The 27,873-nt window shown below is 37.7% G+C and overlaps 1 protein-coding gene across 1 annotated transcript in view; it reads left to right on the top strand.

Moving 5' to 3' along the window:
• The window catches only part of adcy9 (adenylate cyclase 9), a 50,328-nt gene extending 22,676 nt beyond the window's left edge, over positions 1-27,652 (top strand). The window contains exons 2-11 of the mRNA XM_041982141.1: positions 9,084-9,283; positions 11,376-11,483; positions 11,645-11,919; positions 12,609-12,711; positions 13,382-13,599; positions 15,141-15,300; positions 18,940-19,082; positions 19,428-19,457; positions 21,983-22,259; positions 22,537-27,652. Coding sequence (XP_041838075.1) covers positions 9,084-9,283; positions 11,376-11,483; positions 11,645-11,919; positions 12,609-12,711; positions 13,382-13,599; positions 15,141-15,300; positions 18,940-19,082; positions 19,428-19,457; positions 21,983-22,259; positions 22,537-23,592 — 2,570 coding nt within the window. The 3' untranslated portion in view covers positions 23,593-27,652. The remainder of the gene's footprint in view (positions 1-9,083; positions 9,284-11,375; positions 11,484-11,644; positions 11,920-12,608; positions 12,712-13,381; positions 13,600-15,140; positions 15,301-18,939; positions 19,083-19,427; positions 19,458-21,982; positions 22,260-22,536) is intronic.
• Positions 27,653-27,873: the final 221 nt, after the last annotated feature.

Here is a 27,873-nt window from a genome sequence, read left to right as displayed (position 1 = left end):
AAGAAATGGACTGGGAGGGAGAGAAAGGGTCAAAGAAGAAGGGGAGAGTGAGGAACTCCCTGTACTGAAATGATGGCACAAATGAGGGAAGGGATGGGAGGGAGGATGTTTGAGGGAGGATTGTGTGAGAGCCTCATCTCTTGGTTCCATCAGCGTGTCCAAATATGGAGGCTTCTGCTATTGTCGAGCCCTGTTCTCAAGACCCGCCAACGACCAGGGAGAAAGCTGGAGGGTTAATGGGGGGAGGGGGAGTGGTGGGAGAAAGATTTAGCTGAAAAATGAGAAACCAAGATAAGATGGGTAGTGTGAGGTGCTGTGGGATGTAAGGCTAGACTAGATGACTAGACAAGAGAAGTTACAAGCTAGTTTTTGGTAAATTCAAACAGATGATGTGGAAAGGAAAAACATGTTGAAGCCTATTTTTAGGGCTGGAGTTGTTTATTTTCTGACTGTTGCAAGCAGTAAGATGAAAGTGAAAAATGAGAGACCAAAGTGATTTCATGAAAAAAAAAAAAAAAAAAAGCGAATGTTAATTAATCCTTTTCTACTTCTGGTTTGAAGTTGATTGGCTTTAATTCTTATATGGCTTAAGTCTCTTCCTTCTCCATCTCAGTAAGGCCTTCCACACATAGACTGTGGTATAATATTGCTAAGAAGACCTTTTTCATGCCATTGCTCACTTTTACTTGTTCACAATGACTCAGGAATCAGTGTTGTGATGTGTGATGCAACCTGTCTGCATCTCACGTGATGTATCCCATCATCCGAGATCTTCCTTTCGCACGGACGTCGATTTGACTCTGCATCTACTTTCACTGCAAAGGAGCAAAACCAAACCTTCCGCTAGTCTGTCTGGATACCTTTTATGTCCTGAAATAAATAGAAATAAAAGCTGCTTTTCGCTTGTTTATTTTCACATATATATTCACTATTTTTGTGTGTGGGACCAGAGGGAAGCCAGTGACCTTTGGGCCACTGGGGATGGCTTTGATCATGTGGTTGGAAGCTGCCATAAGGCGAAAGGTCATTTGTCAGGAAGTGCAGAGTCCGGACTGGGTTGACCCTCTGGGGATTGTCTGAAATGTCAGTTTTAGTTAAAAACATTCACTCAGACAGTCCACCAGCAGAACTGGTGTGTGAATTTCTATTAACTCATGTATGGTTTCGTACGTGAGCACTATGGAGTGATCTTGCCAGAGTTTCTGTAAGCGTTAGTGTGTAGTGAAGGTTAAGGAAAGCTGTTCAATCATTCACCTGTATTTATGAGTGAGCTATTAGATTAAAGCCGGTAAACAGTACAAGACAATGATATCTTTGATAATGCTTTTTTTTTTTTTTTATTTAAATGTTTATAGTTTGATCAGACGGTCCAAAAAACCCAGTGTAATTTCCCAAATCCTAAAGGATATTCTCAGATTGATTACTTAATCCAACATTTAATAAATGATATTCATTTTTCACACAAAGAAAGAATTTTTTCCCCCTTTTTTCATACATAAACAAATGCTGACAAGTAAATACAGCAACTTTTTCAGTGTGTTCATGGGAGAGCCATTTTCTAATGTGTTTGCGCGTGTGCTCAATATGCGCATGGTCTTGGAGTGTACATGTGGAATGTGACGACTCAGCTACACTTCCTCTCCATTTATCCCTGGTTTCACCGATTGACTGATTTATGTGTGTGTGTATATACCCTTTATATGTGGTTTCATGCAAGTGAATGGATGTGCATGTAGTGTGCATGTGTGTTTTCAAGTCGGGGGTGTTGTCAAATACCTGAGGTTTGTCATACAAGCAGGAAGTGCCAGGTTTGTGTGTGTTTGTGTCTGCTCCTTCGGATCAAGCAGCTAGTTTGTCTGAGACAGATAGATCCTGTGTATTTCCTGAAAAGTATTTCATCTTCAAGTTTATGGTAAACAATTTATTTACACAAGGAATAATTAACACAAATTGAGTTATGACTTCTTAAAATTAAATGTGAAAAGCTTTCCATTATTTTGCACACTTCTACACTCATGGAAACAAAAGTTCCTAAACAAATATGAAAAAAAATTGCTGGTTGCACTGATGGATAGTAGGGATACACTGATACCATATTTTTTTAAACCGAGTGTGAGTTCTTATATTTGAGTACTTGTTGATACTGAGTACCGATATGAGTACTAATAAATCCTATTACAGTTCACTGGTGAGTGTAGACCAGAATGTCAGATGTGATAACGGAGTGGTAAATTGTGTGAAATATCAAATACTGAAAAGCTTTTTTTTTCTGTCCGATGGTTAATCCTGTGGCCATTCTCTAATTGTAAGGCTTGTCAGAGTCTTCATAAATAAGAAGGATAAAACGTTTTTTTGGTGGATCATCTTCACAGCTGTGACAAAGTAGCTAAAAGGCCAAAATCAGCTTCTCTCGCAGAGATAATGACAAATTCAGGTTTTTAAAATGATACCCATAATAATTTGTTTCTGGACACCTGATGATAAAAATTCTAAATTTAAGGCTTTAAGAAACTATCAGCAACTTCATAAATTAGAAGGAAAGGGTGATTTTTGGTGAATTCGCTTCACCACCAAGTTTTTTTCACTTTGGTGTTGTATTCTGTAGTATCACTTTCATGAATACAGAGTATGAGTACATGCATGCATATACACACTACTGGTATTGGTGTATCTTTAATGGATATGTTAGAAATGAAAGGAAGACCAATATATATGAATCAAAATGATCCCGCTTACTCTGGTTTTATTATGGTATGATTTAGAAGTTATTACATTGTAATCTGTCTTTAGAATGACATAGGTGACAGATTTGTATTTCGAGAGGTTAGACAGTGTTTATTCACAATAAACTTCTTCAATGTGTGCTTGGGAGCCAGCAGGTTGTCCTATAAAGCCCTTCTTATGCACATTAACAAATTAAATGTAAACGAACAATAAACATCAAACAAATGTCTTTGGTTGCAGGACCATAACAACAGTTGTCTTTGAGCCACTGCTCCTCAGTCTTCTCTCATCCAGGACTGTTAATAATCCCTCAGTGCTTAGCATTAAGATAGGGGGTCACACCAGTGCTGAAATTTATCTCACATAGCGTAGGAAGCACAGATCTTCAACTTACAAGTGTACTTAACGATAAAGTAAACATGGATTTCAGTCTGGCCATTTTGTTGTAGTTGTGAGGGGTTGTCCTTAACTGAACTGTGTCTGCTCCAGCTGGCCTGAATAAATCAATAAATCCCATTGAGCTGCATTGAGACTGGTGTCAGTTTTTTTCTTAGAATACTCCCTGTGTAAGGCCTCAGTGGACATACACACACACACACAGCTTAGCTTTGCTAAGCTGTAGAGCATGAACACATGCACAGAAGTACCACACATGCTGTAATGAACTGTAAATGGAAAACAGTACATACACAAAACTTTGCACCAGCACACACACACAACTGCTGGAAAACAATCTTTCACTGTAGGCGCTGTCATGCAGTTAAACACTCTGAAAAGTCAAGGTTTGTTTTTAAATTTAGAACAGACCGATAAACTCTGAAAGATGAAATGGACGTAAACAGAATGTGGGTTATCCGAGGAATGCTAAAAATCCAAAACCTTCACTCCACTCCTGGTCTCACCATCTCTGTGCCAACTGCCACTATTTTCACTATCTTGTCCAGGAGTCTAACTTGTTGGCATGTAGCTTGTTGTGCAGAAAGCATAATAACTTAATATGTAATATGTATATTTATTATTAGTCAAGCATGTTATGACCATAAAGATATTATTTTCTGTCTTTGCAATTAAATATAGTCTAAAAATCATTCAATAATGTGACTTTCCTTAGCACTTACAAACTAGGAATAGTACTATTTTTCATTTAGATAAAGGCTGAATAAATCACTCTGTCATGTTAGGTGTTTTTTCCTGGTTTTTTCCTGGTTCCCTACAGAGAAGATTCACATCGGGCACTTTTCTGTTACCAGGTTTGGAGTTAAACAGTAACAGCCACTAACTTGGGGCAAAGTTTTGAGGAAGAAGAAATTAAATCCAGATATCGCCGCAATATGCTTTAGGAAAAATAAAAAATTAAACATTTTTGGAAATGGTAGTTCTGTTTTTCTTATATGCATCAATGCTTCCAATAATGGCAGAAACGAGTGTGAAATAGACATTTTGTTTTAGTTAGTTTCATTTTTCAATTTTATTACAAACAGTAGCTCTGAAAAGATAAAAAATACAGGCTTGGACAGCAAATGATAAGTAAAGACATGCTCCTTTATTCATGATTAAAGTGCCCTTGAACACAACATTTAAATACCCCAACTGGTGCTTCACCTGCTCCTTTGAGGTACCCAGTGTGTGCTTTATTCTTCCAACAGCCAAAGGTTTGTCTTTTTTATTTCTCTAAAAGCACAATTTAGTAAAAGATTACTTAATTGTCAACCTTGAAACTTGGTTGAAAGTCACTATATTATAGGTATAGGAGTGATAAATTGTTCATTTTTTAAGCTTAAAACTGGAGCTATCTGGGATTTCTAGAAAGTAAAACAGTAATGTTTCATTCTGCTGACAGGGCAGTGATGGGAAAACAAGATCAAAACAGAGAGAGGAAGGCGAATGTCCCTGTTAACTTAGGGGGGGAAGGGCAGCACAGAAATATCAGTTAAACTTTTGTGGGAGTGCATATTTGTGTCTGAGTCCAAACTCTGGAAGTTGCTAGCCTGAAGGCTGAGGACTTCTACCAAATGTATGGGCTCAAAATAAAAGACACACACCACCTCCAGTATAAGTTTACTGTAAATAATTTAATTTAAGCAGACTAGGAGGGAATTAAAGTTTTGGTGCAACTCCATCATGTGATCCACTGGAATTAGGAAATACTTTGATGAATCATAGAAAGATTCTGTCAGTGAAATAATCATACAACAGAGCATAGAAACAGACTTCAGTCTACTGGTAATCAGGTTGCAAAAGTACATACATGATTTATTTTAGTATTTAGTATTTATTCAACTTATATGCATACAGTACAGGCTCTGACAGATAAGTAAAAAGTTATCCTTTTAGAGACAACTCTACCAGCTGTTTGTTGACAAAGTGAACTGATCCTTATATGTAGAAACACCCTGATGGGTGCCTTCATGACACCCATTATCTTTATGTGATAAAGATGTCCATAAAAAAGGAATGAAACACTTTTGAAAATGTTTCATAATAGTTTCATTGGGCAAAGTCAAGTCAGCTGAGCACAGAGAGCCAACTTTAGTTTATTACAGACAGACAGATAAGATACAGTAGATACATTGATAAATAGATTTAATTTATAGACCTACAGTTACAAGTTATAATTTAAACATATAAGGGCTGTGCATTTTTAAGTTGCCATTATTTGTAGCATAGTTGTAATATATTGGATTATTCTAGAAGATAGTTCCTTTATAGTATAGTTTCAATTCCTTGTAAAGCTGCTTCGATGGACTATAGTGTGTGAGATGTGGTTATAAAGGTGTATCATTATAATTTATTATTAACTCTTACTTATTCAGGTAGTCCCACTGAGACCCACACAGGCCCATTTACAAGAGAGACCTGTTTATCTAACCTAACATGCATGCCTTTGGATGCCCCCTTCCACCGAATGCATTGTTGATATTGCGTGTTAATCAATCAATCAACCTTTATTTATATAGCACCTTCTCATACCCCAGGGTACCCAAAGTGCTGTACAGATAAAATTACAACAAATAAAACATCAAAACATAGAAAAACCTGTATACAGAATATACTAATACAGAACAATGCTATAACTACTAGCATTAGCTTAATAACATTATTTAACATGCTGAGGGCTCAACCCTGCAAGGCAAGTTGCAAATGAGCAGGAGAGAGAGCAAGTTTTTCACAACCCCCCTAGGAATTACTGTCAGAAATTTTACTGTTTATTGTCCCCCCCAAAAAAAATGAAATGGGATTTTCACCCCTGGCGGTTTGAATCAGACATTTTAAGCACAGTCTGAAGTTGTCGTTGAATGGCAAGATTACATTTGATTGTCCTTGTGATTTAGCTTTGCTGTGTCTTGTTAATTCTATTGTGTGTCAACTGAAAAAACTACAGAGCCCGTCTGGTGACATTACTAGAAATATATTAATTTGTGGCCATTCTTTATAAACAAGTGGGAGCAAGATGACCCCACATTAGTTATGTGTGGGAACGTCTGACTAAAACATGCTTGTAATATGGGTAATCATGATTTTATTAAATGAAATTGTAATGTTGATATTAATTATAATGACATTGTTGAGCTTACTGGCTTTGCCTAACTAAATAGTTAACAGCACAACAAGAAATGGAGGTGGGACAACAGGTGTGGCAGCTCCACTGCCCAAAACTACAAATCATACAAAAACAGGCAACAGTCTGCTTACTGATGGGACATACGTCCTATTATAAAGAAAAGACAAATAGTTGGTGTCCCATCATGCAGGTTTGAATTGATGATGTAATGATGCAAAATAACAGTAGTTTCAAATTCAGTGAAACTAAAGTACTAAGCCTCTTTAAAAAAATGTAAGCACTACAAAGTGAAGGTATTTGTATATAAATGTAGCTTGTGAAAACATTTGTACTGACCTCCACCTGAAATGAAATTAGTTTAAAACTTTCAAAAGTAAGTTTTCATTTCAGTTCATTAAATCTCAACATTTTAAAGGGAAATTTAACTGTGAGTAATAGTGAAACTAAAACCTAGTATGTAGCCATTAATGCCAGTACAGTTCTTCTAGAGTATTATTGAAGACAAGCATTTTTTTTCACATTAGATCATTACTTTAGTTACTCAAAGGAAGATAAAACAAAAAAGGGAAAAAATGGGAGTTTCTCATTGCAGAGTTGGAGGAATAAAAAAGATGCAGAGACATCTGTGTGTTTGATTAAAAAAGAAAACATCAAAACTGTTTCAAATCCTCTGTAGTACACAAACTAACCTAATAGTCCACCCACTAAGCATCAGATTGATGCATACGCTTTTACATAGACGTAGGTCAGATCAGACACATGTTTTAATATCATTCCTTTTTCTGTTTTAGAAAGAAACTAATATCAGGAAGGCAAATGGCTCCTCCCTCATTTTAACGTTTAATGCTTCCACATATCTAGTATTTCATAGTATGTGTCAGGGATGTGATCGTTAGATTAGCAAATTCTAGATAAAATCCCAAAGTGAAGCTGAATCAGTGTGGAATTTCATAATTTATTGTAACTCCCATTTAAAGCTCCTAGAACTTCAGATTTCCAATACAAGTAAGCTAAAGATGAGAAAATGCAAAGGTAAAAAAAAAAAAAAAAGCAGTGTTAATATTTAATTTAAAGTAAAACTTTAGTTAAAAGCTTTATGGCTAACTCACTAATTTATGGATGCATTCCTACTTTTGTCCCTGATGCAGAGGGGGGCTGTAGCAGGATAGCTGCTAAAGCACAAGCTAAAACCTGTCATTGAAACTCTGCGTGGTGGCAGCTCACATCAATGAAACACAACTGCCAGTCAGGGGTCTCTTTTTTATCATATCCACACTATCAAGGATAGGGGTGTTAGCTGAAGCCAGCTAACCAGGTTACTGTGTGTTTGGACAGGCTGATAACAGCTGGCGGTGAGCCACCACTCTAATCCACTGTTTGTGTATTTCCTTGTTGGCTCTGCACCAGTGTGAAGAGGCCAGACCCCTAAGCTGCTATGCAAACATAGTTGGTGAAACACCCAATACAGCATTACCATCTGCTTGTCAGCATTTGTTTGCATCAACACAGATCTTGATTGACTGATGAGTGTATTGCTCCTTTCAAACACATGTCATGCTATGGCCTCATCAGTCTGTTAAAGCTGTCCTTTTAGACTTTTTTTGTGGTGGGATTGTGTAAATTTAGTAGATGTTACATGTTTTTAAAACTGTCCAGCCTTTAGTTAACACCTGGGGGAGTTGCTTTTCCCCCCACAAAGAACAAAACAAAGCAAAGCAAAACAAGAAAAAGATTCAGGACTTTAGACTGCTACCATTTAGTGCTTAGAGTTTGTTGCTTTAATCATTTTTTTAAATTGTCATGATCATCAGGACTACCTGGGAGAATTGGTGTGTCAAGAGCACATGCATTGTACTTCTTGTTGTAGAAGTATAGAGTGGGGAGAGTTGTGCACAGACTCACTTTTCTATGCTCAGTAGCTCCCTAAGCTCATTTTTTGCTTTGCTTTCTTGATGACAAAGATGCAATCAAGACCCACTTGTTTCAGCAGAAGTGAGTCATGCAGTTTTTCTGGCCACTCAACCTCAAACGTACACATGAAGCATGTGTGAAGCTCAAAACTAGCATGAGACATAAAGTGTACAGTGACAAATCCACTGCTGATGCTGCAGCATGTCTGCCAGAAGCACTTTAAGAACATGAATTTGTTGTGTTAGATGTCAATTTAAATAGTTATATATATTTTTTTTTGCAATAAAGAGCACCCAATTGAAATAGCTGAAACATTAATTTAGAGTTTTGCACTCATCGTAAACTCATTATTATGAAATAGATTTTACTAATAATTGACATATTTCACAATATGTTTGCAAAGGATCATCAGCACATGAATGCATATTAATAACGTAATAATAAGAACGTTAGAAGTACTTCACAAATAAGAATATGACTCGTGGATTTCTGAAACATAGAAGTTTTCTTTTATATTAAGTACATTATTGTGGGCTTTTTTTCTGTCATATTTAACCTGTGCTCAGCAGTCTCTTTGCTGTGTGCATCAGGAAGGAGAGCTTGCAGTTTGGCCAGAAATAGGACCTAAACCATTCATGCTAGATACAGAGCAACTGAAAACTTTGTGGCTGTTATTCTTTGACATGAACAAGACATGAAGGAGGAGTTCAGTGAGCATTTATGTGTTTTGGAGTGTTGGGACATTAACTATCTCATCACAAATTATTCTGGGGTACTATCATTTTTGGTTTAAGTTGCTCCTGCAGTGTTTTTTTATAATAAATAAAACTGAAACAGAATGTCATAATTATGAATTTAAACTTTTTATGTTTGTAATTTCTCTTAGGCATGAAAACGTACCTGATCTCAGGAAGGAAGCTGGACCATGATGTGCAGTGTGGCTGTTCTCAGGTTGGACTGTCAAGCATGGATTATGTTGGAGCCAGCCTGTCCTCCTGCCCTCCACCCCGCACACCAGACCTCATTGCTGGAGGGGCCCATGCTCCTGAGTCTCTGCTGCCTCACCAACCAACAGACAAGACTGGGGTAAGAATAATAGTAAAAATAGGTAAATAACCCTTTATAAGTTGCTTTACTTACCTTGTTGTGCTAAAAGACTGACTCTAAGCTGACTAAGATCTAAGTTAGGGATATAATGCGACGCTTAATTAACGCAACACTTAATTAACGCCGTTAATTTTTTAATCGCGCGTTAAGGCCGCTGGCTTTGATGATAGAAACATGGCGTCTCTGTCTCCCTTCCCTGTTGCAGCTGTCCGTCTGATGGAATAAGGAGAGAGAGGGTTTATCAAAATGAAGAGACAGAACATCGTGATTTTTGGACGGGAAACTGCTCCCAAAAGACAATGAAAAACTTTTTATTTATTATAATTTTTTTAATAAATGCAGTTTTAATTTAGGCAAGACAGCAAAGGTAATACATGCTTTCTGACTTTTACAAACGTGCAGCATAAATCAGGCCTTCTTCTGCCTCTGGTTCGGTGAATCTTGGTCATAGCAAGATGAAACTTCCAGCTGTGGAATCTGTGAGATGTGAGCTTTCAGTAGAGGAGCTGTTTTTCGTGTTCATGGGGAGACATCGTCTGTGTTTACATATTTTTCAGACTTTGTGAACCTGGTCTTTGAATTGTTTGCTGTCTTAACTGTGTTTGTTGGTGATAGAAATAGTTTTGCTGAGCTGGTAGCTGAGATTCTGGACTTTCTGTGGATACCACACATGTTTATAGTTACATCTACAGACCTGACGGAAACGAGATGTTAACCCCTTAACTCCCGGTAGCGGAGGGTGCAGGTGCAGAGGTGAAGCTAAACAGTCAAGCTAAGAATGAAAGGTCATAGGCCAGAAATCTGGATAATAAACCACTTAAGGTGCATGGATGGAAGTTATTGTGCATATTGTGAATATTTCTCTCTCCTCACCATCTAGAAGCTGTGAGATTCTAATCCTGCTTTCTGACTGTTCACCTGATGCTGATATTCATCACATATTGTTCCTTCTGTGTTTATGAGGAAGCAGCTTCACTTAAATTCATCCTGAACATTTCATCCTTCTTTCTCATAAATATTTGATTTTATAAATATGTATGAAGAAAAATGTTAACTGTTGCTGTTTAAAGAGAAAACTGCTGCTAAACCTGTTTGTGTTTAGTGCAAGGGTCTGCAGCCTTTCCAGTCCAAAGAGCCATTTTTCCCTCAGTCAGCTAAATATTTTTGAAGAACCACATTTTTATTTCCATTTTTAGGTTTTAAAATAAATAAAAACATAAAACCTTTATAAAAAAAAAGAGGATAGACAGACTTTCTTCTAAGAAATGTAGATATTTGTGAAAAATGATGTAAAAGGAAAAAAAAAAGTCCCTGGTTTTCAACCTAAAGACAAGAAAGATAGATTTAAAAAAATATTTTAGCCACGTATTTAGAGGCTTTGTGCAAGGTCCAGAGAGCCACTTGCAGCTCATGAGTCGCAGGTTGAACACCCCTGATGTAGTGTTTGTAAACCAAAATTTACTGCATTTTCTTTATATAGCCATGGGCCTTTATTTAAAGGAAAGAAAGAGAAAAAGACATTTTGCGCATAACAATGTGATTAATCCCAGCATGTCATGCGATTAATTGCGATTAAAAAATTTAATGGTTGCCCAGCACTAATATATATATATATATATATATATATATATATGACACACTTTCTTATTAATTCCAATGGTTAAATGTGTCCAACCTCTTTACTGGTAGAAAAAACAAATTGATTGTACATACCCTACAAGAGGAAAAAACAAGAAAGATTGTTGTCCAGCTCTTCTAGTACTTCTCCACTGAGTAGACGGTGGGTAGCCCAGCTTCATCAGATGGTGTGTAACTGTTTTCCGAAATGTTACTCATGCTTTTACTTTGGTTCCAAATAACCTCAGATTAATTTCTCAGTCCTAATTATTGTGAAGGTAATGACTGGATTGCACAGCTACCAATAATTTAGCATAGACTAAACTAAACATTTAAATGCAAACAGCTCAGTCAGTCATACTATATAAATTTAGAATTTTTTATAGCACAAGCTGCTTTTGTATAATATGTTATACTTTGTCAGCCGTTCAGCCTGATGTCATTTTCTCTCTAGCCTCCCTGTGTGCACCACAGTACAGTATGGCCCTCTGTGGCAGAGCAGGGTGATGATGTGGCCATGTTGAATGGCTGCCAGGAAGAACTCAAGACAAGCAGTGCCAAGGTACAGACACACAGTAACATTAACACTTACACCTGTCAAGTAGCTTGTGAAGCATATTTGGTCACTTACATAAGCGTCTCAACAAGCAACCCCAGCATTTTCCTTTTTTTCTGACAATTCCTCATCCATCTCTCCTTTATCACCTTTATCTGCTCATTCAGTTTATCCCAGGTCATAGCCCCAGGGCAGCCAACGGCCTCCTGAGTCCTCCGCTGGAGGACCCAGTGCGTGCCAGTCAAAGTTCCCTGTGTGACATCCTCCAGGAGAAAGAAAAGAAGACCAGCACAAGCACAGGAACTGGCACTAGCCTTGGCATGGCTGGAGGCACGGGGGCAACAGGTTCAGGCATGGATCACTCTGCCCTCATTCAGCTGCGTGCCGAGAACTTCAAAAAGAAAAGCGACGGCCACTTTGTAGATGTTATCAGGGAGGACAGGTGAGCAAGAGGTTAAAGGTGGAGTTGATGAACTGATAATGTCTCTGCTGACTTGGCAGCAGTGATAAAAGCGATGTTTTATTATGAATACAGTCTTTTCATACTATTTTTCATCAGTACTAAACCTTTGCACACGTCTGTATTTACCCTGAAACTCTAAAAAGATGCACACACCAAACAGAAAATGTGAAGTAGGTGCACTTGTGCATCTTCCCGCTTCTTTGTTTCCTTCTAAACATACTACAGTAAAAAGTTTAAGTGATGCTAAACATTTCAGTTAAAGCCTCATGTATGCTTTCATGTGTTTAGATCTGCCCAAATGGATGTACCAGTGGGTCACTTCATAATAACCAAAATTAATACAATGCACACTACTGTTATATCATGAATGAAGGACATTTAAGTAGAATTATGCACTAGAAATTTCTTCATCTTAAACAATTAATTGAAATAAAACCTACCAACAGTGGTGGTATACAACATAAAATGTCAACGTCTTATTAACTTGTAATGTGTTCAGTGTCTCAGTGTGATGAGGAGGACTGTTTAAATACAAGTTGTCATAGAGCCAGAAAATCCAGTGGTCAATTCATCACTCAGACACTGTGGTTGATTCAAAGTGTGTATTATTCCAGTGGAAAGTCATGTTACCCTTTAATACCATTTTTTCTTTTCTGACTGATTCCCAGTCTGATGAAGGACTACTTTTTCAAGCCACCTATCAACAAAATCAGCCTCAACTTCCTAGAGAGATCTCTAGAAAAGGCCTATCGCAACAGCTACAAGGAGGAGGTACAGATACATGATCAAATACACACACGCACACACACACACACACACACACACTGTGTTCTGTATTGATATACAGAAAGACTGATATTATAACCTAGTTTTAAACCTCTTTTTATGCCCTTTCTGTAAATGTGATTTCCACCCAGCTTGTCACTGCTCATAATAATCTGAAAGTAGTTCCACATACAATACAATTATTTTGACCCCTTTTAGAATATTTGTATAATAACGCACACACAACAGAACCTGTTCCAGTTGCCCAACACTGACCCCCACAGTCTTGCAGCCCCCTGCTGTTAAACTAATGTTACTACAAACAAAACATAGACTAATTATACAAGCTTATATGCAGTTGTATCTTGTTTGTTTATTATTAAAATATTTATGAAATATAGATGCAAGTAGTTGTCATTTTATCCTCTTTTTAATCCATAATTTGAAATTAAATATGTTTTGTGGTCATGCTTGGCTCATCCACCCATCATAGCTGTGGTTTGTTGTAACACAGATAAACATTAAGTTTTTGTTCTTTTTTCTGTAAATGAGATTGGACACAAGACAGGCATGAAAACTATAAATAGATTTGACTGCCTGTGATCTGTACAAGATGCTTCGGGGAAAATGTGCCTCTTGCTGCTTCTCGTCATTTATGCCGCACATTTTCCTGCAGGTGAAGAACAAGATTAAGGTTCAGACATTTGCGAGCTCCACCTTCAGCTCCTTTCTGGACGTTCTCCTCAGCTGTTTTGTCTCCCTGGCATTAACCCTGGCCTGCTTCCTTCCATCTCTGGTGAGCCCAGCCACTGTGGGCTCCTCAGCGCTCACTGCTCTGGTCGTGGCTCCCCTGGTTGCTCTGCTACAGTTGGCCTCACTGGTGTTTGCCATACGGTGAGGGTTTTAAGCAGATGACATGCACCCATATAGACTAATGGGTTTGGGTTTATACCACTTTATATCAGAAATATTGACAAATAAACTATTAGAATTTTTTTGGTTAACATAACAAACTTTGACTATTTTATTAAACATAAGTGAGTCAGTGTTTTTTCCCCAGTTTTGAGTTTTCTTTTTTCTTTTTTTTCCTGGCAGGATAGAGCAACCACTGAAATATTATTTACAAATGTTAAAGTGGGCTGTCCTTGCATTTAAATCTAAATCTCTTTGGCTTTAGTGTCACAGGATCCAACAAACCACTGATAGACCAATGTGTTGCATTGCAACTGTCCACTGAAACCAGCACAAATTACAGAATGCTGTTTAATGTTTTATTTGGCTCACCGGCCACAGAGGATTAATTCCCCCAGTCAGATCTGACTGGCTCAGGCTTTTGAGAAACACTAGCAGTGGCTCAGAAACTGGCTCAATGACATATTGCTACCAGGTCCAGTTCCAAACCTCAAAAATTATAATAAAATAAAATAAAAAAAAAGAAAACACAACTGGCTGGATATTCCAGCACTCAAAAGTGCTAAAAGTAATTTTTGTAATTGTCTATTGTTTAATATGTGTGCATTGGGAGTATTTACTCATTACCATGCATAACTAGGCCATAAATCTTCATGTCTTTGCTGGATAAAAAGATGTGCAGAGAAAATACCATTTTCTTTATTTTGATTTTGTTATTACTGGGTTTAGTTTATTTAGATTCTCATTCTGACAAGTTGGAGAATGATTATGTAATTTGAATTTTTTGTAATGTTTTACACTTTTTATGCCCTTTTGAGAGCTCCTCTGGGATGGGCATAGGAAATTAGCACTAACTATAAATACTGTGATACTGTTAATGCATGTTAGTGCATGTTAATGCATCTGTCCCTGTTGAATAAACAATAAATTAAATGAAAAAAGTTTATTTTTAAAATAGTAAATTCCTCTAAATTTTCTTAACTGAGGACCTTCCCTCCTTTCTCAGTAGTGATTTTTGCTCTTCATTAAGCTTAAAACCTCCTCTGCAAACAGCCTGAGACAGATTTTTTACATTTGATAAACAAATAAACCCCATTAGAAGAGCTGGCTCCTCAAGACTGAATTTCACCTATTTTAATTTATTTACAGTTAGCTGAACTTATTTTAAAACCTTACTCTGTATTTTTAGGTTATGAAATGGCTTAGCACCTTTGAGTGAATTCCAACAGGTGAATATTTCAGAGGAATTTTGTAAAATTTTTTTGCTGCACTACCCACACGTTTAGCTGCGTTGCTCATTTCACAGAAACATGATCCTTGCAAGTTATTCGTCGTTGTAAAGGTGACTAATCAGGCTTTCCAGTGGTATACAATAGAACAGCAGCTGGTAATGTCAACATTTGTTGTTTTAAACAGACTCCTAAATAAGTTGGCTAAACTTGATTTATGCTTGACGTTATGCTGCTGGACATATATCCCCGTCTGCCTCCTCATAATTCTTTGTCCTCTCTTTCCCCCCATAGCATAACCTTCTATTTGGAGGACCTGATGAGCTGCACTCGCTCCCTTCTCAAGGTCATTTCTGGCTGGGTCTCTCGCCATGTGATTGGGGCTGTTTTGGTTTCCCTTCCAGCCATCTCTGTCCTGTCCCACCTCATATGCAGCGTTCATCCTCCCCTTCAGGTAAATGTAAGCATTTGGTGTTGAGGTTAAAAGTAAAAATATGCAGAGATTGAGTAACATCTCTTTATTAGATTTAAACACTTTGCATCATTTGCACTGAGAATAAACTTAAACATGTTTCAGATTAGCAGTATTTAGAAAGTAAAATGAGCTGTAGTTAAATCCAGCTACAACTTGCTGTGCTTTAGATGTGACTGATCCTCACACTGAAGATAGAATGCTCACACAGCTGCTGTCAACACCAAATCATGCTGGAGAATGAGATCACAGACATTTTTTAATAGAGGTTGCAGCATGTTTAGTAACTTCTCCTGTTTACAGTGCCACTGCTTTAATTTGCACTCTTGATTCTCAAACTGTAATGGCTTCTACTCACTAATATCTTCGTGCAATTGTGAACAGAGATGAGCTAGCAAGAGTAAAGGTTTGTCTTTGGTGGCCTAAAGACCGAGTTTAATTAGAAGGTATCAGTCTTGATATGATATTTAGATGCAAATTAGCTACAAATCTTCAGCAGACATCCCTTTTTGACATTACTGCCAGAAACGTTTTTTCCCCTCTCTGAGTCTTGCATTTGAAAGAATTCAGCCACCATTTTTTTCTCCTTTTTGAGTCATCCAGCCTCATCCAGCTCTGTACAAGCCTGACTTCTCCTTCCAGCTTCCAGCCAACGGCTGCTCACAAGATGTCCGGTGTTTTGATATCTTGTTTTTCACCAATTTTACTATTTCTCTCCCTCCCTGCTATGTCTTATCCCTTAGCTCTCTCCATCTCCTTGGGGCTTGTAGATCAAAGCACTAGTTTAAGGAATATTTTTTAATTAGACATGCAATTTATTGGACTTTCATGTCTTTGACGTTACCGAAGCCCAAATATCAGGCCTGAAAGGTGGGAAAGGCAAGACGAAAGGGGGAATGTGTAGGGATGGGAAGTATAAAGATGTTATAATTTCAATGTAATTATTAACAATTTGTGAATTTTCTCAACTGTCTATATCTCTTTACACAAAAAGAGCACCTCAGAGGCCATATCAGCATGACTTTCCATTGAGTTTTTTTATGACTATGATCTCGTTATATATGTATATTTTGTGACACCACAAACAGTGTCTTACATGTACGTTATATGCGATATCACTGTTTATTTCTTTATTTCTGAATATACTTTTGTCAAAATATCATTGGCAAGAATTGAAAGACCTCTCACAATGCCAGAAGAAAGGGAAAAATATCTCAAATGATTACCATGTTTGTTACAAAACAACCTTTTATTTGCTCTGAAAAATGTAAAATATAGTAAAAAAACATTAATAATGCTGTGGGTTGTCAGTTTCAGTCCTACATTCATTTAGAAAATTGCAATAAAACATAAAATGTAAAATTGCAGATTTTTTTTTTTTCTTATTTATGTATCATAAACTTGTAATATAATTTGTGTTTAGTGGATTATTTCTTGTGTTGTAACAACACTTTTTTGTAATAAATCCTATACTGTTGAAAAGCATGTTGATTTCCCTTTAAAATGAAGCCACATTTGCAAAGAAAATGCATTTGTGGGATGAGCAGCAGGGTTGAGTATGTGGGTTGCACCCATAAGAAACTTGCCAAATCATCTCTGCCAATGCCTAACAGTTGATTATGCTATTGACTCTTGTTTTGTATTGTTTATTGGATTGGATTATTAAAGCCTGAAGAAACAAGATTAATGGCAATTTAACAATTTATTCATTTAACAAACAGGGACCTTAGTAGCACGTGGAAGAACCATACACGGTCACAACAGTCCTCATTCTGGTCACCACCGTGGTCACACACTGCTGTGGGATGACGTCATTTTCTTCAACCAGCATTTGTCACAGTTCAGCCACTGTTATTGTGTTGGCCACTCTGGCCCGAACAGCTGATCCCACAAGTGTTCAATGGAATTGAGGTCAGGACAGCAGACATCCTCTTCCCTCCATAATGCTGGAGGTTGTCTCAGGTAAACTCCACACTGTGGTGATGAGCCAATCCCAGACTGTGAAGATATGGGATTGTCACTGGTTGCAGAATCTCATCTCGATATCTCTCTGCACTGAGATTGTCTCCCATGAGGACAAGAGTTGTTTTTCCAGTGAGGAAAATTCTGCTACACACCGTCACACTGGCTCCACCAAAAGCTGTTACCCTATCATTACAGCAATGACCATAGCCTTCTCTACACCCTCTCCACACTTTGACTCTTATGATCTAACTGCTTTTGGCAGAATCTGGACTCATCACTGAAAATAACATTCCTAATGAGGCGACCAGCTCATTAGGAATGTTTTTGTGAACTCCAAAGAGTCAGTAGCAGAATAAGCTGTTTGCCATTGGCAGAAAAGATGAGGCACATTTTTTATGGACACGTTCCACATACTCAACTCTGCTGCTCATCCTACAAATGCATTTTCCTTACAAATGCGGCACCATATAAAATAGACAGATTTCCCAACCGTTTATGATTTATTACCTAAAAGCATTGTTACAACAAAGAAAAAAAATCCACCAAATGTATAAATATACACTGCTCAAAAAAAAAAAAGGGGAACACTTAGGAAGCAACACTGATTGACAATCAATTTCACATGCTGTTGTGCAAATTGAATAGACAACAGGTGGATTATAGGCAATTAGCAAGACACCCCCAATAAAGGAGTGGTTCTGCAGGTGGTGACCACAGACCACTTCTCAGTTTCTATGCTTTCTGGCTGATGTCTTGGTCACTTTTGAATGCTGGTGGTGCTTTCACTCTAGTTGGTAGCATGACACGGAGTCTACAACCCACACAAGTGGCTCAGGTAGTGCAGCTCATCCAGGATGGCACGTCAGTCGGAGCTTTAGAATTTGCCAGAGAACACCAAGATTGGCAACACTGGCGCCCTGTGCTTTTCACAGATGAAAGCAGGTTCACACTGAGACATGTGACAGATTTGACAGAGTCTGGAGATGCTGTGGAGAACGTTCTGCTGCTGGCAACATTCTCCAGCATGACCGGTTTGGCAGTGGGTCAGTAATGGTGTGGGGTGGCATTTCTTTGGGGGGCTGCACAGCCCTCCATGTGCTCGCCAGAGGTAGCCTGACTGCCATTAGGTACCAAGATGAGATCCTCAGACCCCTTGTGAGACCATATGATGGTGCGGTTGGTCCTGGGTTCCTCCTAATGCGAGACAATGCTAGACCTAATGTGGCTGGAATGTGTCAGCAGTTCCTGCAAGACGAAGGCATTGATGCTGTGAACTGGTCCGCCCATTCCCCAGACCTGAATCCAAGAGAGCACATCTGGGACATCATGTCTCACTCCATCCACCAATAGACTGTCAAGGAGTTGATGGATGCTTTAGTCCAGGTCTGGGAGGAGATCCCTCAGGATTATCTGCAAGATGCTGCAGATAATCTGAGTTAACTGGATTTCAGATCAAATTATACTGGAATTTTTAAATTCTGGTCAGAGTTTATAGTATTATCATCGCCTCAATCAGACCACATTTGGATAGATACAGAATTTTTTTCTTTTAAATCTGGAAGAAATCTTGATCCCCACTGACTACAGCAGTAGAAAACTATGTTTTGATCGCTCTGTTACGTTGATAAATGCAATGATCATCTTCTTTTCCTCTAGGTGACCATGTTCCTGTGCTGTGCCACCATCCTGGCCATCATCCAATATTGTAACTTCTGTCAGTTGAGTTTTTGGATGCGTTCAGTCCTGGCCACTGCTACAGGGGTCGCTCTGCTGCTATTGTTGTACAGTCCCTTGCACAGGTGCAGTGTAATGTTATCTGTATATATATACAATGATGCATATGTGGGATACTTAAAAATGGCAACGGAATCAATTTAGACGAAAGTATAGTCATTTTTAGGCAACACATGAGTAAATGTCTGGACTTGAAGCAATGTTTCTACTGATTCAAGGAACATTTCTACCAAATTCTTATATTAAATCATTATTTTTTAAACAGGTTTTCATTTGAAGTACTTGTTTTGGACATTCCTCTATCTGTTTCTGAGCCAGTAAACAGATTTAATCTAATCTGCACTGTAGATGCCTGCATGTGTGTGTGAATGGTTTTTTTTCCTGACAGACCCTGTTTTCATCTCTTTTAGCTCAAGTAATAACAGCATGCCACTTCATGGGTGAGTGTCTCCATAGAAACAGAGCATCTTGATCAATGAATGACACTTGAAGGGTCAACAGGAGCAACAGCTCTCCATTGTCGTTTTCATGACTACAGCTATTTTGTTCATTGGCTGCTTTCCTGATATTATGCTGCTATCCATCTCTCAGATATCTCCTCCATCTCTCACCGTGTGCGCCGGTAATGGCTGTTAAATGCCACAAATGTTAGAAATGACTCATCCAGCCTACGAGTCACAACCAAACTTTAATTAAAAATCACCCCAATTCTCAAAGAATATAGTTACTATGCTTTATGAAAAGAATGCAATGATTTGCACATCTAGAAACAGAAAATTCTTCAAATCCTAAAAGTTTTACTACTTTGTGAAACATGGTTTATCATGTCTGTAATAACAGCAAAACATGTCAGAAAAGTTTAGATACTGGCATTAAAAAGGCTGGCTAAATGAATGGCACTTAAAAAAAGAGCTGGAGGAACACGTTGTGACTAATTAGGCTAATTAGCACCAGGTAAAGGACAAGACTTGGTATAAAAGAATATCTTTGAAAACTAGAGAATAGAAAATGAGCAGAGGTTCAGTAATTGTGAAGACTTTGAATATTTAATCATCTCTACTGCATAGTATCACCAAAGGAATCCAAGAATGTGGACACATCTTTGTGTTCAAGAGATATGGCTGAAACTGCTTTGTCAGCACTGTATGAAAAACATGGCCACAGAGACACTTACAGAAATCATTGTGAACATAGTTCACCACGCCATCCACAAATCCAGGTAAAAAAAAAAAATCTATGGAAAGAAACAGTCATTTGTGAACATGATCTAGACGTGTCATTGTCTTCTTTAGGCTAAAGCTCATTTATAATGTACCAAACCAAAGGGTAAAACTGTTTATGCAATCAAATAATCAAAATTTGAAATTCTTGGCCTGTCCTCCAGATTAAAGTAGAGAGGGACTATCTGGCTTGATTTCAGTTCTGTATTCCAAAACCTGAATGGGATGGGATATATAATTACCTATGGAGCTGGGAACTTTCACATCTTAAAAGGCACCATCAATACTGAAAGTTATATTAAGGTTTTAGAGCAACATATGCTCTCATCCAGATAATGTCTTTTCATTTCATTGTCTTGCATTTCAGCAACACAACCATGAATAATATGCTGAATCTATTGTAGCAGCATGACTTTGTAGTAGAAGAGTGCAGGTGTTGGACTGACCTGCCTCTCATCCAAACCGTCCACCATTTATTTGGCTAAAATAATAACAGGACTGTTGAGTAGCTAGAATTCTATATCAGACCAGTTGTTAAAAGACTTGTTAAATGAAGAAAGAATGCTACACAGTGGTAACGTGTAACGTTTAATATATTTTTATGGTGTAATGTGAGTTTTATTTTAGATTTGCATTTGCTGCATTGTTGCAGATTTGCAGTGTCCCAACTTTTTTGGAAGTGATTTATTTATCAATTTTACTTGCCGTGATCAATTGACGAGGCTACAGCTTCGATGTCTAGAACAAATGAACACAGGATCACTAAAATAATAAACTATTTTACATACACTTTTACTGAACACATTGAGTTGTCACTCAAGGTTGAAAAAGAAATTTAGCACCTCTGAGAACCAGTCTTGGTTGAAAACTTAATTTCTTCTTGTTTAACCATTCTGTTTTTGATGTGATGTTTGCCCTGGGTAATTTCCATGTTGCATCATCCATAAAGAAAAAAATTTTTTTTTATTCATTTAAAAGTCTACCACTGGAAAGTGTAGCATAGCACCTCAAACCATGACACTCCCAACTCTGTGTTTCACAAATGGAAAAAGCCTTTAGTGCAAATGTACACTGCTGTTTTACCTACAAAATACAAACAGTCTTTTTTCCAAAAACCTAAATATTTGTTTTAAGTGTGCACAGATTATTGTCACTGAAGTGTTGTGAAACAACCAGATGGTCTTTATTGAATCTGACATGTGTTGCAGTTATTTCTACAGCACTGGTTTCCTAGCATTGTTCTTCTGTATATTTGTGAATACACAGACCTTTAAAAATCAATTTATTAGTATTTCTGACTATGTGCATGTAATGTTTAATCTAAAATTGTGCTAATGTTACTGTGATTAATACAGATTTTGACCAGACTTTCATTAAACAGACTTGTTGCAGGTTTATTTAACGGGACCACATACTACAATTTATAATTCTAGTTTTATCTGTTTAATCTGAACCTGACTGTATAAACTAGGGTGAAGTCACTAGCTCAAATTGTCACATTATTTTTCTGCCTAAAATGTGAATAGTTACTCAGTGTGAGATAATCAGTCCATATTGGAAACTCTTATAATCCCAAATGCTTTGCCATTTTCTATAAATAAAATAAAACTATAAATGTATGTTAAACTTTAAGTTGTAGATCTACGAGGTAACATCTGTATCTTAGAGCCATCCTTAGTCTTTTCTTATTAATTCCCTAGATTTCTCTCATTCTGGACTCACTGTCATACTGTTTTATTCCTCAGACTGAACATCTCCACACTGAGTGAAGGTGGTTCAGAACTGGGTCCAGGCCCTCCTCAGCAACTCTTTGAACTCTTGGTCCCAGAGGCCATCCTGGCATTTTTCTTGCTTCTTCTCCTCGTCTGGTTCCTCAATCGTGAGTTTGAGGTCAGCTACCGTCTCCATTACCATGGCAACGTGGAGGCTGATAAGCACCGCTCCAAGATTCAGATGATGAGAGACCAAGCGGAATGGTTACTGGACAACATCATCCCAATCCATGTCGCCGACCAGCTCAAGGTTTTTGTTTGCTGTTGAATCAGAAATATCAGATTTGATTTAGTTTAGGCTTTTGTCTTTTATTTTTAGTTAATTTGTGAATGTTTCGAGTTTAGATCGATGAGAAAAATAGCCTCAACATTTCTTTATTATCATTATTATTATTATTGCCATAATCATATTAATTATCAATTCATTAATAATTAATATCCATTACAATGAAATGTACCAAAGTAGAAGTTTATTTACCTTTTTTGAGTAAAATAACTGAAATGTGCTTTCTGTTTTGTATTCTCAGCTGACCCAAAGCTACTCCAAGAACCATGACAGTGTTGGTGTGATTTTTGCCAGTATTGTTAACTTTAGTGAATTCTATGAAGAGAGCTATGAGGGAGGAAAAGAGTGCTACCGTGTCTTGAATGAGCTGATTGGAGACTTTGATGAACTCCTACGGAAAGCTGAATTCAAAAGCGTGGAAAAAATCAAGACTATCGGCTCTACTTACATGGCAGCATCAGGACTGAATGTCCAGCAGCTGGCTGAGGAAGATGATGATTCTCCACATGCCCATCTCAGGGCACTTTTCAACTTTGCCCTTGAGATGATGGGTGTCCTGGATGATTTCAACAAAAACATGCTGGGCTTTGGTTTTAAACTTCGTATTGGATTTAACCACGGGCCCCTAACAGCAGGGGTGATTGGCACCACTAAGCTGCTTTATGACATCTGGGGGGACACGGTCAACATTGCCAGCCGCATGGACTCCACAGGTGTGGAATGCCGGGTGCAAGTGAGCGAGGAAAGCCATGCTGTGCTCAGCGCCATGGGTTTAGAGTTTGACTACAGAGGGACAGTGAATGTTAAGGGCAAAGGCCAAATGAGGACCTTTCTCTACCCCAAAAGTGAGGAAAGTCCATGCCAGGATCGAATGGAGCTGGCAGCTGGAGTTGGACCTTTGTCTGCGGCTTTACCTGCCAGTAACACTTCAGTATACGCTGCCCAGGCAGTAGCTCCTCCTGCCTCTCCTTCCACTCCTTCAACCTTCTCTCTTTCCACTCTTTCCCCTCAGCCCCAATGCACTGTAAGGCCTGTAGGGGCAGGGCCTGAGCCTATCTCCGCCAAGTGCTCAGAAGTGAGGGACGAAGGATATAGGGACGCTGCACACCTACCTGAACAATCCCCTGTCATAGACATCATTCAGCCCCCTGCCCATTCTGAGCCAGGCCCACAAGCCAGTGCTGCAAAAGCGCCCTCCCCAGTGCAGCCTGCTCCTCTCGCACTTCAGGAGGAAGATGAAGAAGAAGAGGCCAACGAGTTTACAAAACTCAATGAGGAGTTTTATGCTCGTTTCTGATCCCTCATCTCCCCTGCCCTATATTCCCCGACTAACCCCAGCTGTTGCCTCTCCTGGTTCTGGTTGCAGATGTGGGCTTCCTTTAAGCAAAGCGTTTTTGGCACAGAAGAAGGAGCTGGTCACTTCGACAAAAATAACGGCATCAATGGCTTTTAAAACGGCTACCGAGATTTTTCATTGGAGTGTTGCCTTAGTGCGTGTTAGACCTGTGTTGAGCACAGTGGTTTCTAATGGAGGAAAAGGATGAAAAGGGTCAAGACAAAGAGAGGGAAGATATATCGGTGTTGCTTATTTTTTCCGTAATAGTTTTTGTCATCAAGTGCCTTCAGGACTAGAACAGTGAACAAATAAATATAAATACTGAACAAATTTTAAGAATATCACACTACACAACACGCTGGTGGTTCATACTCCGTGCTTTTATTTCAAATGCAAATATTTCTTTATAAATCATTATCTTTGTGCCATATCAGTTGTTTTAACTTGATCAAAGTCCTGACTATTGCGTAAGGAAAATCTTCTTCTCTTTTTTTTTTTTTAGATTTAATTTAAGTGCCAGCACAGTATGATGGGCTGAGCAGGAAATTATGGGAAAAATGAGGGAATCACATGATGCAGTGTTAGTTTACATATTCTGCTTTTACACGAGGGCTTAAACACAGTATTCATTTATGCCAGAGTTTCACTTTCAAGGGGACATGCTACAAAAGCAGCTTGTGTAGATTTTAGCTGGTATTGTAGCTAAATGCACATTATAAGCACAGTTCTTGCACAGTGTTTTATCGACCACTTGTATTTGGTATCTTATTACTGCTTATTAGCTTATAAGAAATTTTAATGAGTTCTTTCAATCAAAAGCACAAAATCTAATTAGATAAGGGAATCTATAGGTGGTTTTAAAGAGTAATGCCATCACGAAAGCAGGAAGGCACTTTAAATATACTTAAAGTCACTCCAAAATCAGTTTTTTGAGTATGTAACACTCACCCCCTGTAGACTGGAAAGATGCAGCGGGAGGCTGAGAAGGTGGGTTGATTCATGCATTTAACCTTATAGATGGCAAAAAATAGAAACCCACTTTATTTTGTATTGTCAATAGATTTAATTAATGAATGAAAAGACCAAATCAATCTGCATCTGATAGCCTTTGACTTCCCTTCGTTTTGTGGCATTCGGCTGCAGTCCAGTTTGTAAATTTGTCACAGGAGTTTAAAAATGGAGAAAGCGATTTTTTTAAACTTTAGTATACACCAGAGAACTTTCTTGACATACTGAAAAAAAGATGAGGAATGACATCTAACTCAAAGCCAGCGCAGCAACTCTATTTTTTCACGAGTCCTGAGACAGTAAATTGTGAGACATTTTTGGAGACTTTTCCATTATTGGACTTGGTGCAGTTTCAACAGAAGTATTATGTTACCTGGTTTGCTGATTGTAATAATTTTAAGACAATAAAATAACCTACGCCAAGCTTTCAAAACAGGCAGCGCTGCCAGTAGATTGAATTAATTACTGTTTGTGGTCTTTTCATATGATGCAATTAAACAAATCCAGAACAACACCAGTTATCCATTAAAAAGCTACAGTGGGGTGAGAGTTGAATACTTCAATGATTTTGGGTGGAATACAACTTTTAACAGGACTGTGAGGGACAATCACTGTGTAGTTAGACGTAGATGACGGGGCGGTCCGCGTGCAGTCGCTTCCGTATCAAAGAACAGAGCAACTGAATTTTTTTTTCCACAGTACTGTGTTAAACCTCAGAGTTAAAATTGTGTGATGCTCCATTTGTTGCTTTCATTGCCAAAAACTAGACATAAAAAGAAAGAAAAAAAAAAAAGAAAAGAAAAAAAAGATTAGACCATTGCTACAGATTTACTCAACAGATCAGTGTTGTCTGCCTTTAGCTGTGTGATTTGCTGTTGAAGGGTTGGGACTTTTTAAAACCTCTTCCCTAAGAGGGGCCCTCTACTGTATCGATATTGTGCCACTTTAATAGAGTGATCTATAGGTGCAGTGCAACCTAAACTAGCTGATTGTTTTGTGGTGCCTAAAAGTATGACTGTATTTTTTTCTTTTTCTTTTTTTTAAGTATTTTGGTTTTCAGTAAGTTTTTTATGCTGTCATAATAAGGATAGATTATGATTGTATCTTTGAGAAAATTATGCTTCTACAGTGTTTGCTGCAATTTTCATTTGACAAATTCCATTTTTTTTTTTTTTGTTTTGTTTTGTTTTTCTTTGCTTCTTTCCAGTGTATTCATCCTGTTATTAACCAGGTGTCTAAAATGTTGTGGTCGTGTTCACATTGAACAGCTGCCTCTGTTTGTTCTATTTTGTCTTTATTCACTTCATGTTTTGCCTTTTCTCTTGAAAGCACTTATTTTTCTCTTGTACTCTGTGTGTATATGTTCGGTATGTGTGTGAGAAACTTCAGACTTGTACTAAATATCAAAAAGAGAAAAAAAAGGTGCAAAAGGAAATCGTACTAGACCCCCTTTTTTAAGCCGTTATCTCGTTGCAGCTGTCTCATTTGTATAGGAATGACATTTAAACTATACATTATTTAAAAAGAAAAAGCAGGAAAGGCCTGAAATTTCAGATGCATCAGTTGACACATCACCAACACATTACAGAGTCTTTCCTTCAAGTGTGGCCACATGCAAAGATACAGACATGACAACAGAATGGAGGAACCATCTCTTTTTATCTGTATCATCTGTAGCATGAAAATGTGTTTACCTCTGCCATTGTGCATTCCAAACATAAACAACCAGTGCCTTTTCATTTTGATTATGTTTAATAAGTAAATGTGAGATGTGACTATATCAAATAACATAATCTTAGTAGCATATAATACCATAAAAATCCAAAGAAGCATCCCCTTAAGCCGTCATTGTAGCTTCAGACGTAGAGTAACGTGAGATCTGCTCTTGTGATGCAAACTTTCTTGTCCTCTTGTGATGCATTTATCTCATCTTACTTGTATTTGTCAAATGTAATGAATCAGAGCACACAAAGTTACAGAAAAAATTAAAATATCAGGTATCAGTCATGAAGGAAAGTTCTTGTTTCTAACTAACATTTTCCAAATTACCATTCTGCCTTATGTAGTTTTTCTTTTTCTTTTTTTTTTAAGATAATCCATGGGTTTCAAGCCATGTGGCTGCACAGCATTAAGAGGCTACCCCAAAATACTTTTGAGTTATAGGTGGACTCCATGGCTACACAACCTTTCCAGTAGTACAGGGCTGTACAGTCCCGTAAATAAAATATTAAAGTGAACCCCACTACCTCTGTGATCTGTGAGGCAGTAAGGGGGGAGATGTGTTTGTGATCTCTTTTGCATGTGAGCCATCTCTTTTTTTTATTCCACACCACACTCAACTTTCTTTTATTTAATTTCAGTATCCCTCTTTCTATATTTATGTTGGACCTGAAGCATATATTCCCAATATTGCAGGAAATTTAAATCATCATGCTTTGCTTCTTTAAGATTATTAGGATATTGTATTAATAAGTTGTGAATGGTGAGATTTGTTTCAGTTTTGGCAAAGGGAATGGATTAGAAAACAGTACTCCCTTCACAAAAACGTAGTTTAAAAACAGTAATGTGCAAGAAGAATAAGTTGTTTAGCAATCCCTTTTTGTTGAAGCAATGTGATTGTGTCCTATGACAGTGATATAATAAAAGACATAGAAGGGCATAATGTTAGCATTTACGTTCATCATCATGAAACAGCATCACCTAATCACTAGTAAATGGTGACAACTATTAAACTGCAAATAAAATCAACCCATACAAAAGTTATACAGTGTTGTTTGATTTGAAATGTTATTAGTTTTTGATTTTAGCTTTTTTGTTTATGGATGAGATGTATTATATATGTTTTGTGCACATTACCCATGTATCATTTATCAACACATGATCGTAATCTGTACACATTTGCACAAAGCACTCAGTGTTTGTACATATGCAGTTATTTTGTCACACATGATTTTTTTATACATGTGCATGTGTCAGAGATTTTTGTCTGAAAACAAAGAGACATGTATTATCAGATTGTGTCTATTTGTGTAAGTGTGAGATATATGGTTTTATTCCTCTTCTTTTTTTCCAGTATGAGAGAAATAAATGTCCAAGCAGAAAACTAAAGAGTCTATTGTAAAGTATAAAGACAAGTTCATTTTGAACAATTGTATAAGCACACAGTTACTGGTTATCAGAAGATTTTTGACATTTTAAGATGACATTACAAGATATGACAGGGCAAAAACTCAA

This window comes from Melanotaenia boesemani, chromosome 4 (assembly GCF_017639745.1).
Source record: "Melanotaenia boesemani isolate fMelBoe1 chromosome 4, fMelBoe1.pri, whole genome shotgun sequence".
NCBI classification, from domain to species: Eukaryota; Metazoa; Chordata; class Actinopteri; order Atheriniformes; family Melanotaeniidae; genus Melanotaenia; species Melanotaenia boesemani.
This window is presented reverse-complemented; position numbering and strand designations above follow the sequence as displayed.